Here is an 18,118-nt window from a genome sequence, read left to right as displayed (position 1 = left end):
CTGCGTCCGCGTGAATTTAGATTTTTTTATAAAAATCCCGTGGGAACTCTGCTTTCCGGGATAAAAAGTTGCCTATGTCAATTTCCGGGATGAAAGCTACCTCTGTACCAAGATTCATATAGGTAAATCGATTAAACGGATGGGCCTTTAAGAATCCTGTGGGAACTCTTTGATTTTCCGGGATAAAAGCTAACTCTGTACCAAATTTCGTCAGAATCGGTTAAACTGTTGGTCCGTGAAAAGCTAGCAGACGAACAGACACACGTTCGCATTTCTAATCATCATCATCATCAGCCTGTGGATACCCACTGTTGGACATAGGCCTTCCCTAAAGAGCGCCACCACACCCGGTCCTCAGCCTTCCTCATCTCACTTCCCGCCAGCCGCTTTATATCGTCGGTCCATCGTGCTGGAGGGCGTCCCACACTACGCTTGCTATACGCGGTCTCCACTCAAGGACTTCCCGGCTCCAACGGCCATCGCCTCTACGACAGGCATGGCCTGCCCACTGCCACTTCAGCTTGCTAATAGTTTGGGCTATGTCAGTGACCTTGGTTCTCCTGCGGAACTCCTCATTTCGGATCTCAGTATTTCTAACATTAGTATGGTTTTAGATTATGATAATGGAAATTTAGGACGCGATTCAAAGGATCAAAATTAGTAGTAACCTTTAGTAGAATAACTCCTTAAACCCCCCTAACACCCCCTTTCCTTCACACCTCTCAACCCCGTCATTCCTGAAATTTCAATTGGCCAGAAGTTTATCAATTAAAAGTCACTCAAATGTCACTACGCTTGAAGCGCTTTATTAACTTGGAAACGCCGTTTTATTTGATTACGACGCCAAGTAGGGGGGTTAGAGCCCCCCTTTTCAGCCGATTACGGCAAAGCTAAAGGAAGGGTTATGATTTTAGCAGACTATGTACCTATGCAGGAAAAAACCATGATAATCCTTATTTAACCTTGGTTAACCCTAAACTTATCAGGACTTTTGTTTGTAATTTTTTTTATTTTTACGTAGCAGTGTGTTTTGAATAACTCCTTAAACTTAACCAACTAAATTCCTGTAATTTCAATTGTCCATTTTAAAGAGGAATGTGCAGCGCCCAGACAAGTCGCCAAGACTTCAGGGCGCTAAGAATACAATGTAAATAGTTGTAAGAATAATGTAAATACAATAAATAAATAAATAATAAATAAATAAATAGAATATGTCTGCAAAATTTCATGGACTTTGGTTGCTTAATATTCAAATGAAATTGGGACTACGATTGTATGGAGTAAGTGACGGAGAGAGCCCTGTTAAAGCCAGTTCTAGTAATATGCACTTCTTACACTATAACAATGTATCATACTAATACCTATTATAAATGCGAAAGTGTGTCTGTCTGTCAGTCTGTCTATCTGTCTATCTGTCTGTCTGCTGCCTTTTTACGGGCCAACTTTGGTATTTTGGAAATTTGGTACAGGGTTAGTTTATATCCCGGGCACGAACATAGGCTACTTTTTATCCCGGAAAATCGAAGAGTTCCCACGGGATTCCTAAAAACCCATCCACTTAACCGATTTGTATGAAATTTGGTACCGAAGTAACTTGCGTCCCTGTAATCTAAATAGGCAACGATTTATCCCGGAAAAACAAACAGTTCCCACGGGATCTATAAAATTCTAAATCCACGCGGACGAAGTCGCGGGCATCCTCTAGTATTGTATAAGTAGTATGTTGTAATGTAACACTATATTCTGAGTAACCATTTAACGTCTATATATAGAAACAAATGCATAGGAATATGTCCATTGTTAAATCATTTTCTCCTCATTATCTTACAAGGCATTTACTGTCGTATTTGATAAAGCTGTTTGTCCATCAGGCATGCCAAGCTATGTAAAGCTAAAATATCAACAAGCAATTTCAAAGAGTTTTAAAAAATCCGACTGCGGTTTGCACTGCTGTATCGTGTTTTTCATCCACACTAATATTATAAATGCGAAAGTGTGTCTGTCTGTCTTCTACGTTTTCACGGCCCAACCGCTGAACCGATTTTAATGAATTTTTTGCAGACTTGGGATACTTCCCGGGGAAAGACATATGCTACTTTTTATCCCGGAAAATCAAAGAGTTACTACAGGATTTTAAAAAACCGAAATCCACGCGGGCGAAGCCGCGGGCATCCTCTAGTATGTTTATAAATTTACAAATAGTTAATAAAACATTTTTTTCACATGTAGAAAATGATGCCATACAGACGCCATGTTGATTTTTTTTTTCAAAAAAAACGCTGTGCAAATGAAACGTCTAGAAAATTAAACTTTGAGAGAATGAGACGAATGCAGAACAGGTAGGTATTAGGAGTAGGATAAAAATTATAGGGTTTATTTGTTATAATGTTTATTAAAATGATTTTACATTTTATTCTACTTATTTTTTTTATTACATAACGTCAGACGGAGTGAAACGTGCGTCGAGTGTGTTTGGGAGGATCTGTGTGGTATTCCGTGGTAGAGATGCATATTGGTTGCTTGGTGGCTGACTTTTCCTGCATATCTAGCAGTGGAAAGGCGGGCGGTAAATACTCGTATCGGAATGTCGCAAAATATAGATTTACTGTTTCAACGGATTATAGCAAATTGAGCTCTTTATTCCTCGTATAACATTACATATATTCATATAAGAAATATGTAAGCTCACCCGTGGGAAACCTGAGTGGGTCAACTAGTTGATTAAGTAATAATAATTTTAGCCGTAAGTGCTAGAGAAAAATTATCGCTTGTAATATTATCGCTTGCACTGTGCACTAGCTTTATTTCACACCAATTTCACACCTCAACAAAAACTCCTACCCGTAATTATTTTCCGTTACCGTAACGAGACCGCTAATGTGTTATCACTAACTAATTTCCTCCTTGTTAGTCAGTTAGTTAGATACGTTTAATTAGCATCTTTGCATTGTCTGATTGAAACTAATTGTAATAGGAATGAGAAGGAAGTGCTTCACCTTTATAAGATAGTACTTTTTAACCCCTGACCCAAAAAGAGGGGTGTTATAAGTTTGACCTGTGTATCTGTGTATCTATCTTTCTGTGGCATCGTAGCTCCTAAACTAATGAACTGATTTTAATTTAGTTTTTTTTGTTTGAAAGATGGCTTGATCGAGAGTGTTCTTAGCTATAATCCAAGAAAATCGGTTCAGCCGTTTGAAAGTTATCAGCTCTTTTCTAGTTACTGAAACCTTCACTTGTCGGGGGTGTTATAAATTTTTAATTTAGACTTGTTAAAACTTAATATTTTTTTTACTAATCTATACTAATATGTATTATACAGAGGTAAAGTTTGTTTGTATGTAAGAAGTAATCTCTGGAACTACTGAAGCGATTTTGGAAATTTTGAAAAACAGATATGTATTATGTGTTTTTGATTTATCGTGTAAAATGGTGTAAAATGTTGGAAAAAATACCCGAGTACGGAACCCTCTGCGCGAGTCTGACTCGCACTTAGCCGGTTTTTTTTAATTTAATCATTCTCATTCTGCTTCCTTGGTGCTCAGTAGTAGGCCGGCAACGGGATGAGATAATGATATCTAATGAATGTGTAGTTCTGTCGATTCAGTTACATTAGCGACCTACCTAACAGGCTTTTAAATCATTTTTAACCCCCGATACAAAAAGAGGGGTATTATAAGTTTGACGTGTGTATCTGTGTATCCCTGTAATTTCAGCTCGATCCTCTACTAGTTTGGGCTAGGCGTTGATCAGCCAGTCAGTCAGTCAGTCACGTTTCCTTTTATATATTTAGATTATCAGATAAACTGCCAAGTGCTAATTAACGACCTACCTACCTATCTAGACAAACACAACAACCCATTATGGACTAAAAGCTGTCTAATAGAGCGGGATTTGAAATAAACTACAAGAAGGAAACAAAAAATACCGGCCAAGCGCGAGTTTGACTTTCGAGCAGTGGGTTCCGTAGATACCTAACATACCTAACATAAGAAACATTTCATTTGAGCTATCAAAATTCATTAAAATCGCTGTATTGTACATCATTGTATTTCATCAGAAATTGTCGCAAATCCCAACAAGAATTGTACAAAGTGTCAACGAATTGATGAACGTAACGCATACGTAGATATGCATAATGTAAACAGACAGATAAACATACATGTTTTAGCAGATGTCTACGTCATAATAGACACCTGTAGGTACCTTAAATTTTAACCCGATCTGTCCAGTAGTTTGAGCTGTAAGTCCATAGATCAGTCAGTCAGTCAGTCAGTCATCTTTCCTTTTTAACCCCCGACCCAAAAAGAGGGGTGTTATAAGTTTGACGTGTGTATCTGTGTATCTGTGTGTCTGTGTGTCTGTGTATCTGTGTATCTGTGTATCTGTGTATCTGTCTGTGGCATCGTAGCGCCTAAACGAATGAACTGATTTTAATTTAGTTTTTTTTGTTTGAAAGGTGGCTTGATCGAGAGTGTTCTTAGCTATAATTCAAGAAAATCGGTTCAGCCGTTTGAAAGTTATCAGCTATTTTCTAGTTTTCTTGTAGAAAAGAAGGTTAGATAACCCTTAGGTTCATAATATTCAAGTGTCAATTGACAAATGTCAAGCTGTCAAGATGGACGTTGCCTAGATATACATAATTATTTATTTGAAAATGATGTGTCGGGGGTGTTGAAAATTTTTAATTTACACTTGTATATATTTAGACTAGCTTATACTCGCGACTTCATACACAAATTTCAAACCCCTGTTTTACCCCCTTGGGCTTTGAATTTTCAAAAATCCTTTCTTAGCGGATATCTACGTCATAATAGCTATCTGCATGCCAAATTTCAGTCCGTCCAATAGTTTGAGCTGTGCGTTGATCAGTCAGTCAGTCAGTCAGTCAGTCAGTCACGTTTCCTTTTATATATTTAGATTATCACATAAACTGCCAAGTGCTAATTAACGACCTACCTACCTATCTAGACAAACACAACAACCCATTATGGACTAAAAGCTGTCTAATAGAGCGGGATTTGAAAAAAAACTACAAGAAGGAAACAAAAAATGCCGGCCAAGCGCGAGTTTGACTTTCGAGCAGTGGGTTCCATAGGTACCAAAAGTAGAAAATATTTCATTTGTGCTAACAAAATTCATTAAAATCGCTGTATTGTACATCATTGTATTTCATCAGAAACTTTGTTGCAAATCCCAACAAGAATTGTACAAAGTGTCAACGAATTGAATGAATGTAACGCATACGTAGATATGCATAATGTAAACAGACAGATAAACATACATGTCTTAGCAGATGTCTACGTCCAATAGTTTGAGCTGTGCGTTGATCAGTCAGTCAGTCAGTCAGTTACGTTTCCTTGTATATATTTAGATTATCACATAAACTGCCAAGTGCTAATTAACGACCTACCTACCTATCTAGACAAACACAACAACCCATTATGGACTAAAAGCTGTTTAATAGAGCGGGATTTGAAAAAAAACGCACGCAATTCCCATTTAGACTACAAGGATACAAAAAACACCGGTCAAGCGCGAGTTTTAGTTTTGCACAACGTGTTCCGTAGGGCACAAAAAGATTTATTACTACTGATATTATAAATATGAAAGTCTTTGTTTATGGGTTTGTCCTTCAAACACGCTACATCGGAGCAACGGAACAGTGTGTTTTTTTATATGGATATAGTTAAGGACCTGGAGAGTGACATAGGTTACTTTTGTCGCAGAAAATCACAGAGTTCTCACGGGATTTAAAAAAATTAAATTCACGGGAACGATGTCTCAGGCATCATTCATACTAACATATTTAGGTAGGTACCTACTATATTGCTCGAAATGCCGATTGATGTAAAAACTAACGGTTTAATATACAAAATATTATGGAATCACACTAATATTATAAAGGCGAAAGTTTGTATGTGTGTGTGTGTGTGTGTGTATGTTTGTTACTCCTTCACGCAAAAACTACTGAACGGATTGGGCTGAAACTTAGAATGGAGATAGATTATACTCTGGATTAGCACATAGGCTACTTTTTATCCCGGAAAATTAAAGAGTTCGCACGGGATTTTAAAAAAAAACTACATCAACGCGAACGAAGTCGCGGGCATCAGCTAGTTAGAAATATAGACGACAATTAAACTGAAAATCCAAAAAAATACTCTTGTTTCATAGGTTTAGTTTTTCTTCTGTCTGTCTGTCACTTTTTCCTCACTTTGCCTCGTTCAATGCCTATTGAGGTAGGGAACCCTAAAAACCGAACGTCAAAATTCAAAACATGTTAAGTCTCACATAGAGTGTTGTCTTTTTATAAAAGTTTTTGCACTCGAACCAAAGAACCCTAAAAACGCATCCACACGGTTGACAGCACAGCAGGGTCCGGGAAAGGGTAAAAAAACCTACGGAACCCATTATACCAAGTTAGGCGCTAGGTCCATTCATGCCAATGCTCTATTAACTACTATGTAGAAGACTACTAGGGCTTACTAGGAAATGTTTATATTATTACTGGCTGATGCCCGCGACTTTGCGTGGATTTAGGGTTTTCAAAATCCCGTGGGAACTCTTTGATTTTCCGGGATAAAAAGTAGCCTATGTGCTAATCCAGGGTATAATCTATTGCCTTTCTAAATTTTAGCCCAATCCGTCCAGTAGTTTTTGCGTGAAGGAGTAACAAACATACACATACACACACATACAAACTTTCTCCTTTATAACATTAGTGTGATAGCTGGTGCCCGTGACTTTGCGTGGATTTAGGGTTTTCAAAATCCCGTGGGAACTCTTTGATTTTCCGGGATAAAAAGTAGCCTATGTGCTAATCCAGGGTATAATCTATTGCCTTTCTAAATTTCAGCCCAATCCGTCTAGTAGTTTTTGCGTGAAGGAGTAACAAACATACACACACACACACACATACAAACTTTCTCCTTTATAATATTAGTGTGATAGCTGGTGCCCGCGACTTTGCATGGATTTAGGGTTTTCAAAATCCCGTGGGAACTCTTTAATTTTGTGGGATAAAAAGTACGACGTCACAGGCCTAAGCGAGTAGTTCTATAAAATATCTTTTACAAAAATATTTTGTAAGGACCTTAGTTTTTACAAAGCTCTTACACAGAAAACAATAAGTTAAGTATATTTTTATATATATCATATTTTTTTAATGAAAATATTACAATAAAACTTAAAGCTAGCCTTATCTAATTACTATACAAATCATGCCCGAGTGGAATGGTGCCAAGAATACTGGCTGCATTTCCGAGTTGGACAGCCAGGCTGATCCGTTGCGCAAAAAATGAGCCAGCCCTTCTGTCACCCGATGATTTTTATATTGCATATTCCAAAATGTCTTGAACTGCATCTTTTTTCTAAGTACTTAAATACTTACTAGAAACTTAAATTCCCTTATTTTATAATAATATTCTTTAAAAGGTTACACAATGAATTCAAAGGAATATCGACAAAAATAATATAGGTATAAGTAGGTAATTGCAATTCGCATCACTATTTCTAGAATTCTTGGGAAAAAGTTAAAACATTTTATTTTCCATTGTTTTATAATATTCTTTATCGATCATACGACAAATTCAAAGAAATATCGATAAAAAATTATATGAAATTGCAATTCGCATCACTATTACCTACTACGATTCTAGAGAAAAACTTTAAACATTTTATTCGCTGTACTATAGTCAAATTCCGTATAGCTAAAAAAACATTGACAGAAATATCTAGGTAAGGGCTCTCCTCCGTCACTCGTTTCATACAATCGTAGTTCCAATTTCATTTGAATACTAAGCAACCAAAGTCCATGAAATTTTGCAGACATATTCTAGGAACTAATATCTGTGTCTGTGGTGTTTTAGATTTTTCTAAAAATATGTAGTTTTAAAATTACAGGGGCTCAAAGATTTGTATGAAAATTTTTAAGACCGCGCAACTTTGAAACCGAATATTTTAACAGAAATCTGGAAAACCACAGACATATAATATTAGTTTCTAGTATATGTCTGCAAAATTTCATGGACTTTGGTTGCTTAATATTCAAATGAAATTGGAACTACGATTGTATGAAGCGAGTGACGGAGAGAGCCCTCTTAAATTGTGTATTCTTGGTATCATGACAAAAGTATAAGTAATTCTCGTTTGGAATATTGATATTTCCGCGTAACTGTTCAAAAGTAAATCGATATTTTTCACTGGAACATGTTAAAAATTTATCGATGCTGTATACAAAACTATTGTGGTAATTTCGTTGAAGACTTTAATGATGCGGTTTTCAAACCTAAAATTGAGGCATTTTTACAAGTAAAAATGCAAAAAAAAGGGAAGAATTATGTTGATGACTACCTTTAATATTATTATATTTGTACAATTTAGCAAATATGTAATACTAGAGGATGCCCGCGACTTCATCCGCGAGGATTTAGGCTTTTAAAGATTCCGTGGGAACTGTTCGATTTTTCTGTATAAAATGCCTATATCAATTACAGGGACGCAAGCTACCTCAGTACCTTTCATACGAATCGGTTAAGCGGATGGGTTTTTAGGGAACTCTTTGATTTTCCGGGATAAAAAGAAGCCTATGTCCGCCCGGGATATAAGCTAACCCTGTACCCGTCAGAATCAGTTAAACTGTTGGGCCGTGAAATTGTAGCAGACAGACACTTTATAATATTAGTATGGATACACTGGTAATAAGTAAATACGTAGAAAGAGACAAGCAATTCATTTATCGCATTACATAAGGGTCGTCATGTCATGTATTTAATATGTTGCTATCAAAGTTTCGCGACTCATTCTTATTCAAGCAGAAACAACTTCTTCCGGTCATAAAACGATCGAAATTTATAACTTTATTAAAGTTCGACATTATGTTGATAAGTTATGTACTTGTAATGTATTGTCTTTCTATAGGTAAAGGCGTATTCTAACTTACTAGCTGAAGCCCGCCACTTCGTCCGCTTGGATTTACCTAGGTTTTTAAAAATCCCGTGGGAACTCTTCGATTTTCCGGGATAAAAAGTTGCCAATGTCAAGTTCCGTGACGCAACCTACCTCTGTACGAAACTTTAAGAATCCCGTGAAAACTTTATGATTTTCCGGGATAAAAAGTAGCCTTTGTCCCTCCATGGGATATAACCTCGATAAAATCGGTTAAAATGTTGGGCTCATAAAGAGCGACAGACAGACACTCTCGCATTTATAATATTAGTATGGACTAGCTGACGCCCGCAGCTTCGTCCGCGTGGATTTAGGTTTTAAAAAATCCCATGGGAAATATGAAATTCGGTACAGAGGTAGCTTGCTGGAAATTGTAACAAGCAACTTTTTATCATGGCTAATATTCTTTAAAAAAATAATCAAATTATCGATATCAACGTTGCACATCACTAAAATCAATTTGGACTCCGTGCACCCTCGCCGAAGGGTACCTTAAATATTTATAAGCACACTTTCATGCTTGATGCCCTTTAATTTGATTACTTTTCTGTTTGTTTGTTTTCGTTACGCTCTTTCTCTTTAACTCTCCCGCGATCTGTTTCCTAACAATTACAATCCGGGGTATCTTTACAAGTGTAAATTAAAAAATAACTCCCCCGACAAGTGAAGATCACAGTAACTAGAAAAGAGCTGATAACTTTCAAACGGCTGAACCGATTTTCTTGGATTATAGCTAAGAACACTCTCGATCAAGCCACCTTCAAACAAAAAAACTAAATTAAAATCGGTTCATTAGTTTAGGAGCTACGATGCCACAGACAGATACACAGATACACACGTCAAACTTATAACACCCATCTTTTTGGGTTGGGGGTTAAAAACAAGAGTGAATAGGTAAACGCGTCCCATCTTAGGCCACATCATCAGTCATCCATCACTTTCCATCAAATGTCATTGTGGTCAAGCGCTTGCCTATAGTGATTTTTTAAAAATTTCGCTGAGTTTCTATTCGGCTCTTCTCAGTAGAATTTACCTTCCGAATCGGAGTGGAGATAGATTATACCCGGGATTAAAACGACTACTTTTTATCCCGGAAAATTTATGAGTTCTCACGGGATTTTTAAAAACCTACCTATATCCACGCGAACATCAGTTAGTCAGTCATGTTATAAAAACGAGTATTCAGACCCCTAAAAGATTTTTGACCTTTACGTGGACGACATATCCAAATCCTTTCAACCAAGAACATCCGTAAGGAAGAGCAATAAGGCCGCCTTTGCACACAATTGTTTTTTTTTTTCTGTTTTCTTCTTACTGTGTTGTTATCCTTTAGATGTGTTTTTGTGTGCAATAAAGAGTTTCTATCTATCTATCTATCTATCCGTTAACAGGGCTCTCTCCGTCACTTACTCCATACAATCGTAGTTCCAGTTTCATTTGAATATTAAGCAACCAAAGTCCATGTGCAGACATATTCTAGAAACTGATATCTGTGCCTGTGGTGTTGTACATTTTTCTAAAAATATGTAGTTTTAAAATTACAGGGGCTCAAAGATTTGTATGAAATTTTTTAAGACCGCGTAACTTTGAAACCGAATATTATAACAGAAATCTGGAAAACCACAGGCATAGATATTAGTTTCTAGAATATGTCTGCAAAATTTCATGGACTTTGATTGCTTAATATTCATATGAAATCGGAACTACGTTTGTATAGAGCGAGTGACGGAGAGACCCCTCTTAAATCACACCCCCAAAACCGACAAATAAAACATAACCTAAGCTAATAATAACCCCATAACCAACCCTTATCGCTTGTAAACCATAATACCTAAATCATAACCGTAACATCTCTAAGCAACCCTCAAACGCCGCCCGCCGTATCTCGGAAAACATCCCTTAACATCTAATCTAAGAGCTAGTGGGCATTTTTGATAAGGTGCTTGTTATTATACTTGTAAACTGAAAGTTTGTAGTAGAGTTCTTCGTTCTACTTAGCTATAACAAACAAACAAACAAAAAATATTTATTTCGGTATAAAACAAGTTTACATATAGCATAGAAATTGGGACCGTCCCAGTAAGTGACTAGTATTAAACTAGTACTTGTGGCGGGCGGCCCCGCTCTTCCATAACATATTCTGTTACAATGGAAATAAATAAGTAGTTTCTAAAGGAATAAGCAAATTAATTATTAAACAAATGAGAGTAAAAAAATAAGCAATATTAGGTATTTTAGAGTTACATTTATATAAAATTAAATAGTAAATCTACTGCTAAATACAAGATGTGTGTGTGTGTGTGTGTGTGTGTGTGTGTGTGTGTGTGTGTGTGTGTGTATGTGTGTGTGGGTGTGTGCTATAGTACCCTCACCCCCCTTTTCACAATTTTCTTCTGGATATATAAGAGGAAAAAAACTGACTGACTGATTAACTGATCATCAACACACAGCTCAAACTACTGAACTCATCGGGCTGTTTGGCATGCAGTTAGTTATTGTGATGTAGACATTCCGTAAGAATTTTTGAAAATTCAACCCCAAAGAGTATTAAATAGGGGTTTGAAGTTTGTGTAGTCCACGCAGATAAAGTCGCAAGCACAAGCTAGTAATATTGTAAATGTGAATGTGTGTCTGTCTGTCTGCTAGCGTTTTTTTAGTATTTGTTTAACAAATTTTGAGTTTGGTCCAGAAATAGCTTGCATCCCGGGTACGGATGCGGGCTACCTACTCTTGTCCCGTAAAATCAAAGAATTCCTACGAGATCCTTTTACGCGGATAAAGTCGCGGGCATAAACTATTCATTACTGTAAAGTTTACGTGGCACTTCATTATTCAATAATCTGATTGGTAGAACATACACTACACGTCCAGATACATCAAATTCAAATTCAAATTCAAAATGTTTTTATTCAATTAGACTTTTACAAGTTCTTTCGAATCGTCAAAAGCATCTACCACTGGTTTGGAATGCCTTTCCTACCGAGAAGAACCAGCAAGAAACTCGGCGGTTGCTCTTTTCAATGATTTGATATACAATATTATGCCATGTATACAAGCAATTGAAGTCCTGCGCATTGCTGGAGCGAATCGAAGTTCAAATCCACGCTTTTTTATCATTTACATAATCTTCGATAGTATAATATGCTTTTCTCAGGAGCATATTTTTAATAGATTTTTTGAACCTGTGTAAAGGCAAGTCCAAAATTGACTGAGGAATTTTGTTATAGAAGATTATACCCATTCCCACAAATGACTTTTGGACCTTCCTGAGACGGAGCGTAGGAGTCGCAAGCCTGTTACGGTGTCTAGTCAGCCTGTTGTGTAGATCGCCAACCTTCTTGTAACTAAGAATATTTTGTCTTACAAAAATTATGTTGTTGTAAATATATTGAGAGGCTACGGTAAGGATACCTATTTCCTTAAATTTTTCTCGAAGTGAATCGCGTGGTTTTAAGTTATAAATTGCGCGTATTGCCCTTTTTTGTAATACAAAAATTCTCCCAATATCTGCCGCTCTACCCCATATTAAGATTCCATAAGACATAATACTATGAAAATAAGCAAAATATACTATCTTTGCGGTCTCCACGTCAGTTAATTGTCGAATCTTTCTAACCGCGTAAGCAGCAGAGCTTAGTTTGCCAGCAAGAGTTGATATATGGGTGCCCCATTGCAGCTTCGCATCTAAGGTTATCCCCAAAAATGTAGTAGTCTCTTCTATTTCCAAAATATCATTATTTATCATTAAATTAATGTTACTTGTGTTCTTAGTATTGGGCAGTGCGAATTCAATACACTTAGTTTTTTTTGCATTTAAAAGTAGATTATTTACAGTAAACCAGTGAGTTACCTGAGATATGGCACCATTTATATCGTCAAAATTGTCCTTATTTCTATCGACTTTAAAAATCAAAGACGTATCGTCAGCAAATAGTACGATATCGCAAATATTTTGGACTACATATGGTAAATCGTTTATGTATACTAAGAACATGAAAGGACCTAGAATAGAGCCTTGAGGAACACCCATTAGTGAGGCTGATCCGGATGACTTCACATCATTCACACATACTGTTTGAATACGATCACTAAGATAGGACGCAATGAGACCAAGCGCAGTGTCTTTGATTCCATAGTGGCTCAATTTAACTAAAAGAGTCTCGTGCTCAACGCAATCAAATGCCTTGGATAAATCACAGAAAATACCAATGGCATTCTGTGACCCCTCCCACGCATTGAATATATGCTTTAACAGCATTGCGGCCGCGTCGGTTGTTGATCGACCTTTAGTGAAGCCATACTGTTCAGAATGGAGTAGCTTATTTAAATTGAAATGCTGAAGCAGTTGGTTGAGCATGATTTTCTCAAATATCTTGCTCAGTGTTGGCAAAATTGAAATTGGCCTGTAATTGTTTGGGTCACTTTTGCTACCCGATTTAAAAAGAGGTATCAATTTACTACATTTCATGAGATCTGGAAAAGCGCCTGTATCCACAGACTCATTAAAAATTAAGGCTAGATATGGCGCAATAATATCAATAATATTGTTAATTATTTTTACTGATACTCCCCACAGATCTCCGGTTTTTTTGCTTTGTAAAGATTTGAACACTTTAACAATGTCATATGGAGTAACGTATTCAAACCTAAACAACACACCTCGAGAGACTTATGATGATACTAGCTGATGTCCACGACTTTATGACCGGATTAAGGTTTTTCGAAATCTCGCGGGAGCTCTTTGATTTCCCGGGATAGAAAGTAGCCTATGTATTAAGCTAGGGTCTTGCTAGGGTATAATCTATCTCCATTACCGTTTTAGCCGTTCGAACTAGTGTTAAAAAGTGCATAAATGCAGTGATTGTGTAATAGTGTTTGTGCTACTTTATTTTTATCTAGGTCGCAATAACATAGTGGACTGTAAGCATATTAGAATAAACTAAGGACAGTTATTGGACTGAAATTAGATTAAGAAATTATTCATAAGTAGAAGTTTAAGCTAGAATAAAATTACTTACTAGCCCATAGGCTAGATCGTAGTAGGAATAAAGCTACCATTATATAATGGAGCTTTATGGTAAGGAAAAAAAAAGTAGTTTTTGCGTGAAAGAGTAACAAACATACATACACACAAACTTTCGTCTTCATAATGTTAGTGTGAAGTGTGATGTAAGATATGTTATGATGATAATTAACTACGTAAACTTAAAACTAAAGCTACGAGTCAATCAGTTAGGTAATCATTTTTATCAAGCACCTTTTTTTTTTTTTTTGACGCTGGGGAATGCATTAACGCATCCCCCCCGGAAGCTAGCCAGCCAGCCGTGAGGCAGCCAGCCAGCTGAGGGAGGGTATGTGGGACTCGCCGGCCGAGAGGCGACCGGAATACCCACTAAACCCCAGCGGCGCTACTGCGCGTCGCCTGGCGGCTGGGTCACGGGAACGGCCGAAGCAAACAACCGCGACCCAGCCAGCGACGTCTGCCGAGGCAGACCCTCCACCGGGGACCTGCTCGGTCCCCAACACCGCACCTCCGTAACGCACCAACGCAGTGCGTCCCCCGACCTTAGGACGCGCACGTCGCCCGCGTCCCATCCGCCGCTTCGTCCACTGTGCTCTCTGCTAGTCAGAGGGACACGCGGAGAAACCTCCCCCCCTGCCAGGTCATTAGCCATAGCCAACAATATCTCCGAAGAGAAATTATTAGCCAAGTTACCGGGGCGCACCGGCCCGAACACTGCTCTTCCCCTCGGACGCATCCAAAACGGACCAGCAGCATCCAGGCACACTGGGAGGTTACCTGGCCCTCCTTAAAATTTACCACGAGCTTTAGCACTATAAATACCGCCCTCAGTATCTTGCAAAACATCCCTAAACAGCCCTCAGCGGCACTTATCAAATTAACATCCCTTCTGGTACATTACAGGGTTACATTTGATCAACTGTGTGAGGGTAGATCGACTCTTAAATTGTTCAAACGATTTTGTATCCTATTTCGTGGGCGATAAAGTTGGGTTTTGTATGGAGTTAAAGGAAAAGGGATGGAAAATTGTTTTCTATGATTTCGTTTACTAAGTAATTGTTATTTTTGTTCTTTTAAACCTTATGTGGGTGTGAAATTAATTTAAATAAGTAACTGCAACTTTTATTTTTATTAAATTTATGGAAAGAGATTTTCTTTTTAAACAATATTAGCCATGCTAATCATGACTAATGCTCCCCTTTCCCCTCCAAGTAAGCGTTAAGCTTGTGCCAGATTGGAAAAGATTTAATCTATACTAATATTATAAAGAGGAAACCTTTGTATTTTTGTATGTTTGTATTGAATAGGCTCAAAAACTACTGGACCGATTTAAAAATTTCTTTTACCATTACTTAGAGGGGTTCTTCCAAATCCGTATAGGCTATATTTTATCCCGGAAAATAGAAAAAATAAATGTCCACCCGTGCGAAGCCGGGGCGGGTCGCTAGTATTTAATATTTACGGAAAAGTGAACGTCCTTTTTATTACAGGAGGATTTCTGAATTAACTCGGAACCATCCATCGTTTAAATCGTAAGTTTACGATTGAATATAATATATACCTACAAGTTAGCCATTGATTGCAATCTCACCTGTTGGTAAGTGTTTATCCACTCTAAGATGGAAGCGGGCTAACCTGGAAGGAGTATGGCAGTTTTTATTAAGCCCTTATACTCCTTTGGTTTCTGCACGGCATCGTACCGGAGCGCTAAACCGCTTGGCAGAGCGGTTTTGCCAGCAGGGTGGTAACTAGCCACGGCCGAAGCCTCTAGGCAAGACTTACAAAGAAAGGAGTGATAGTGATACACAGAACTCACCGGAACTGGGCCGGTCACTGTACCTCGTACAGTAGACCCACGCCGGCCAAACCATCGGCCCGTCGCTTGTTGTACCTGCAAAGTAACATATTTTAGGCAAATAACCGGCCAAGTGCGAACCGGAATCACACAGAAGGGTTCCGTACCACCGAACAAGATATAACACTTTTAGGAATGTGCAATTAAGTATACTGCAAGTTAGTGACAACATGGCCATCTTAATGTGATTTAGAAAACTAATTAATAACTAATAAAGCATTTTTTTTTGTAAGGGAATCAGAAATTCACGAGGGTTCCGTACTCGGGTATTTTTTTTTCTACATTTGCACGATAAACCAAAAACTATTATGCATAAAAATAAAAATAAATTTATTTAAGAATGTACATGTAAAGCCCTTTGATATGATACCCCACTTGCTATAGGTCTTACTTTGAAAATGATAATATTATTAATTATTTGTTCATGAACACATTTTTTTTGTGATGTAACCACAAATTCACGGTTTTCGGATTTATTCCTTTATTTGTGCTATAAGACCTACTTGCCAAATTTCATGATTCTAGGTCAACGGGAAGTTCCCTATAGGTTTCTTGACAGACGCGACAGACGGACAGACAGACAACGAAGTGATCCTATAAGGGTTCCTTTTTTCCTTTTTGAGGTACGGAACCTGGTTTATTACCAGTAAAAAAAAAAAAGATATTTACCGGGTGTGGACGAAGCATTACTACAGCTATCATCCCCTTTCGACAAATCTATAGCCCCTTTATCACCTTTTACCTCTGGCACTCTAGTCTCTACCTCTTTAGGCGGGGCTTGGACCTCTTTCACAGGGGTAGCTTTGACCTCATATTGTCTAGCCTTCAACGTTTTTCTCTTCGTCAAAGGATCTGTGATTCTCCTACCAAAATCCGCTTTCAAAATATTATCAATACTAAATTTCAGACATCCCTGATTTATAAAATCTCTGCTCGACTCATTTTCATTTAATTTCGGTGAATACCTTTCGTTTAAATCATTTTTTCGGGTATAATTCATGTAATTTTGGTTAACATTTAAATTGTTTTGGGGCAAACCAATTCTGGGTAGGCCTGATTTTAAATCTACTTGGTTTATTAAAGGATTTTGGAATAGCAAAGGTTGGTTTAAGAACATTAAAGGATTCGGTGTGATAGGATTCGGTCTTAGTAAAATTGGTTGGTTTATATTTAGGTTTTGACTTAGTTGGGATATAGCGTTTAGATGTGTTTGTATGTGTTTGAATGATGTTATCCCTTGATTGTTTAAGTCTTTATCATTTGGGTAATGTATAGGGGCTTCATTTCCAACTGAAAGGACTGTATCATCGCTACAACAGGAATTGTCATCTATACTTATCTCAGCCCTTTCGTTATCATCTTCTAATCTTGGACTGACGCTTTCTGAATGTCTAGAATCTTCGAAATTTGGTGTACTTTGTAATAGCTTATCTGTGGAAAAGACATTCTCAGGACTATTGTTATCCCTTTCTTTCTTTAAGACATTGTGTATGGAGAAAGAGGATGTGTGTATAGGTCTTTCTATCTGTTTGTCTTCTTCGTTGAAGTCAGGGGTAATGGTGTCTCTGGTGTTTGGAGAGTATGGGTCTTGCTCGTCGTCGCTTTGGTCCTGGATTTTTATCTGGTCTTGTAAATGAACGGAGGAGACCGCCGCCATCTTGGATTGTGTTGTTACGCCATCTGGTGGACAAAAAGAAAGTTTATTCAGACGGTACATGGTACGAAATACTTGACATACCTATACCTACCTACAATTTGAGATTAATTAACGAATTTTTAGGTTACTTGTCATTAAGTAGGTACTAGTTACCTACTACTCGTTAAGTAGCATTTTTTTTTAATTTTCATGACGGCCATTTTGAAATTTTTATTATATTTGTTGTTACAGGGGCAATAGAAATACTTATTCTGTGACAACTCTCTACCTATTACGGTTAACGAGAAACAGCCCGCTGACAGACAGACGGACAGACGGATATCAGAGGCTTAGTAATAGGGTCCCGTTGGCACATTCATAACGCAACCCTAAAAATGAAAAAAAGCTAATTTCTCTTACGAAGTTGTTTATTTCCATTGAAATTGGCAGTCGTTGCCTAAATTCAGTCAATTATTATTTAACTAAATGATGCCCGCAGCTTCGCCCGCGTGGATTGGTCAGATCCCCTGCAGCATCAGGATTGAGGAGTTGGAATCCAATTTTTTTATGGAACAATGTCGCAAAGTTCCCTTAAAGATTAAAAAAAAAATACGCAAATCGGTTCAGAAATCTCGGAGATATCAGTGTACATAGG

The 18,118-nt window shown here is 37.6% G+C and overlaps 1 protein-coding gene across 1 annotated transcript in view; it reads right to left on the bottom strand.

The window, feature by feature from the left end:
- The window catches only part of LOC123879248 (homeobox protein invected-like), an 85,659-nt gene that overhangs the window by 43,425 nt on the left and 24,116 nt on the right, over nt 1-18,118 (bottom strand). The window contains exons 2-3 of the mRNA XM_045926879.1: nt 16,497-17,507; nt 15,789-15,863 (exon numbers count right to left, since the gene is read on the bottom strand). Coding sequence (XP_045782835.1) covers nt 15,789-15,863; nt 16,497-17,484 — 1,063 coding nt within the window. The 5' untranslated portion in view covers nt 17,485-17,507. The remainder of the gene's footprint in view (nt 1-15,788; nt 15,864-16,496; nt 17,508-18,118) is intronic.

This window comes from Maniola jurtina, chromosome 27 (assembly GCF_905333055.1).
Source record: "Maniola jurtina chromosome 27, ilManJurt1.1, whole genome shotgun sequence".
Lineage (NCBI taxonomy): Eukaryota > Metazoa > Arthropoda > Insecta > Lepidoptera > Nymphalidae > Maniola > Maniola jurtina.
The sequence above is the reverse complement of the archived record's forward strand: the minus strand, read 5'-3'. Positions and strand labels throughout refer to the sequence as shown.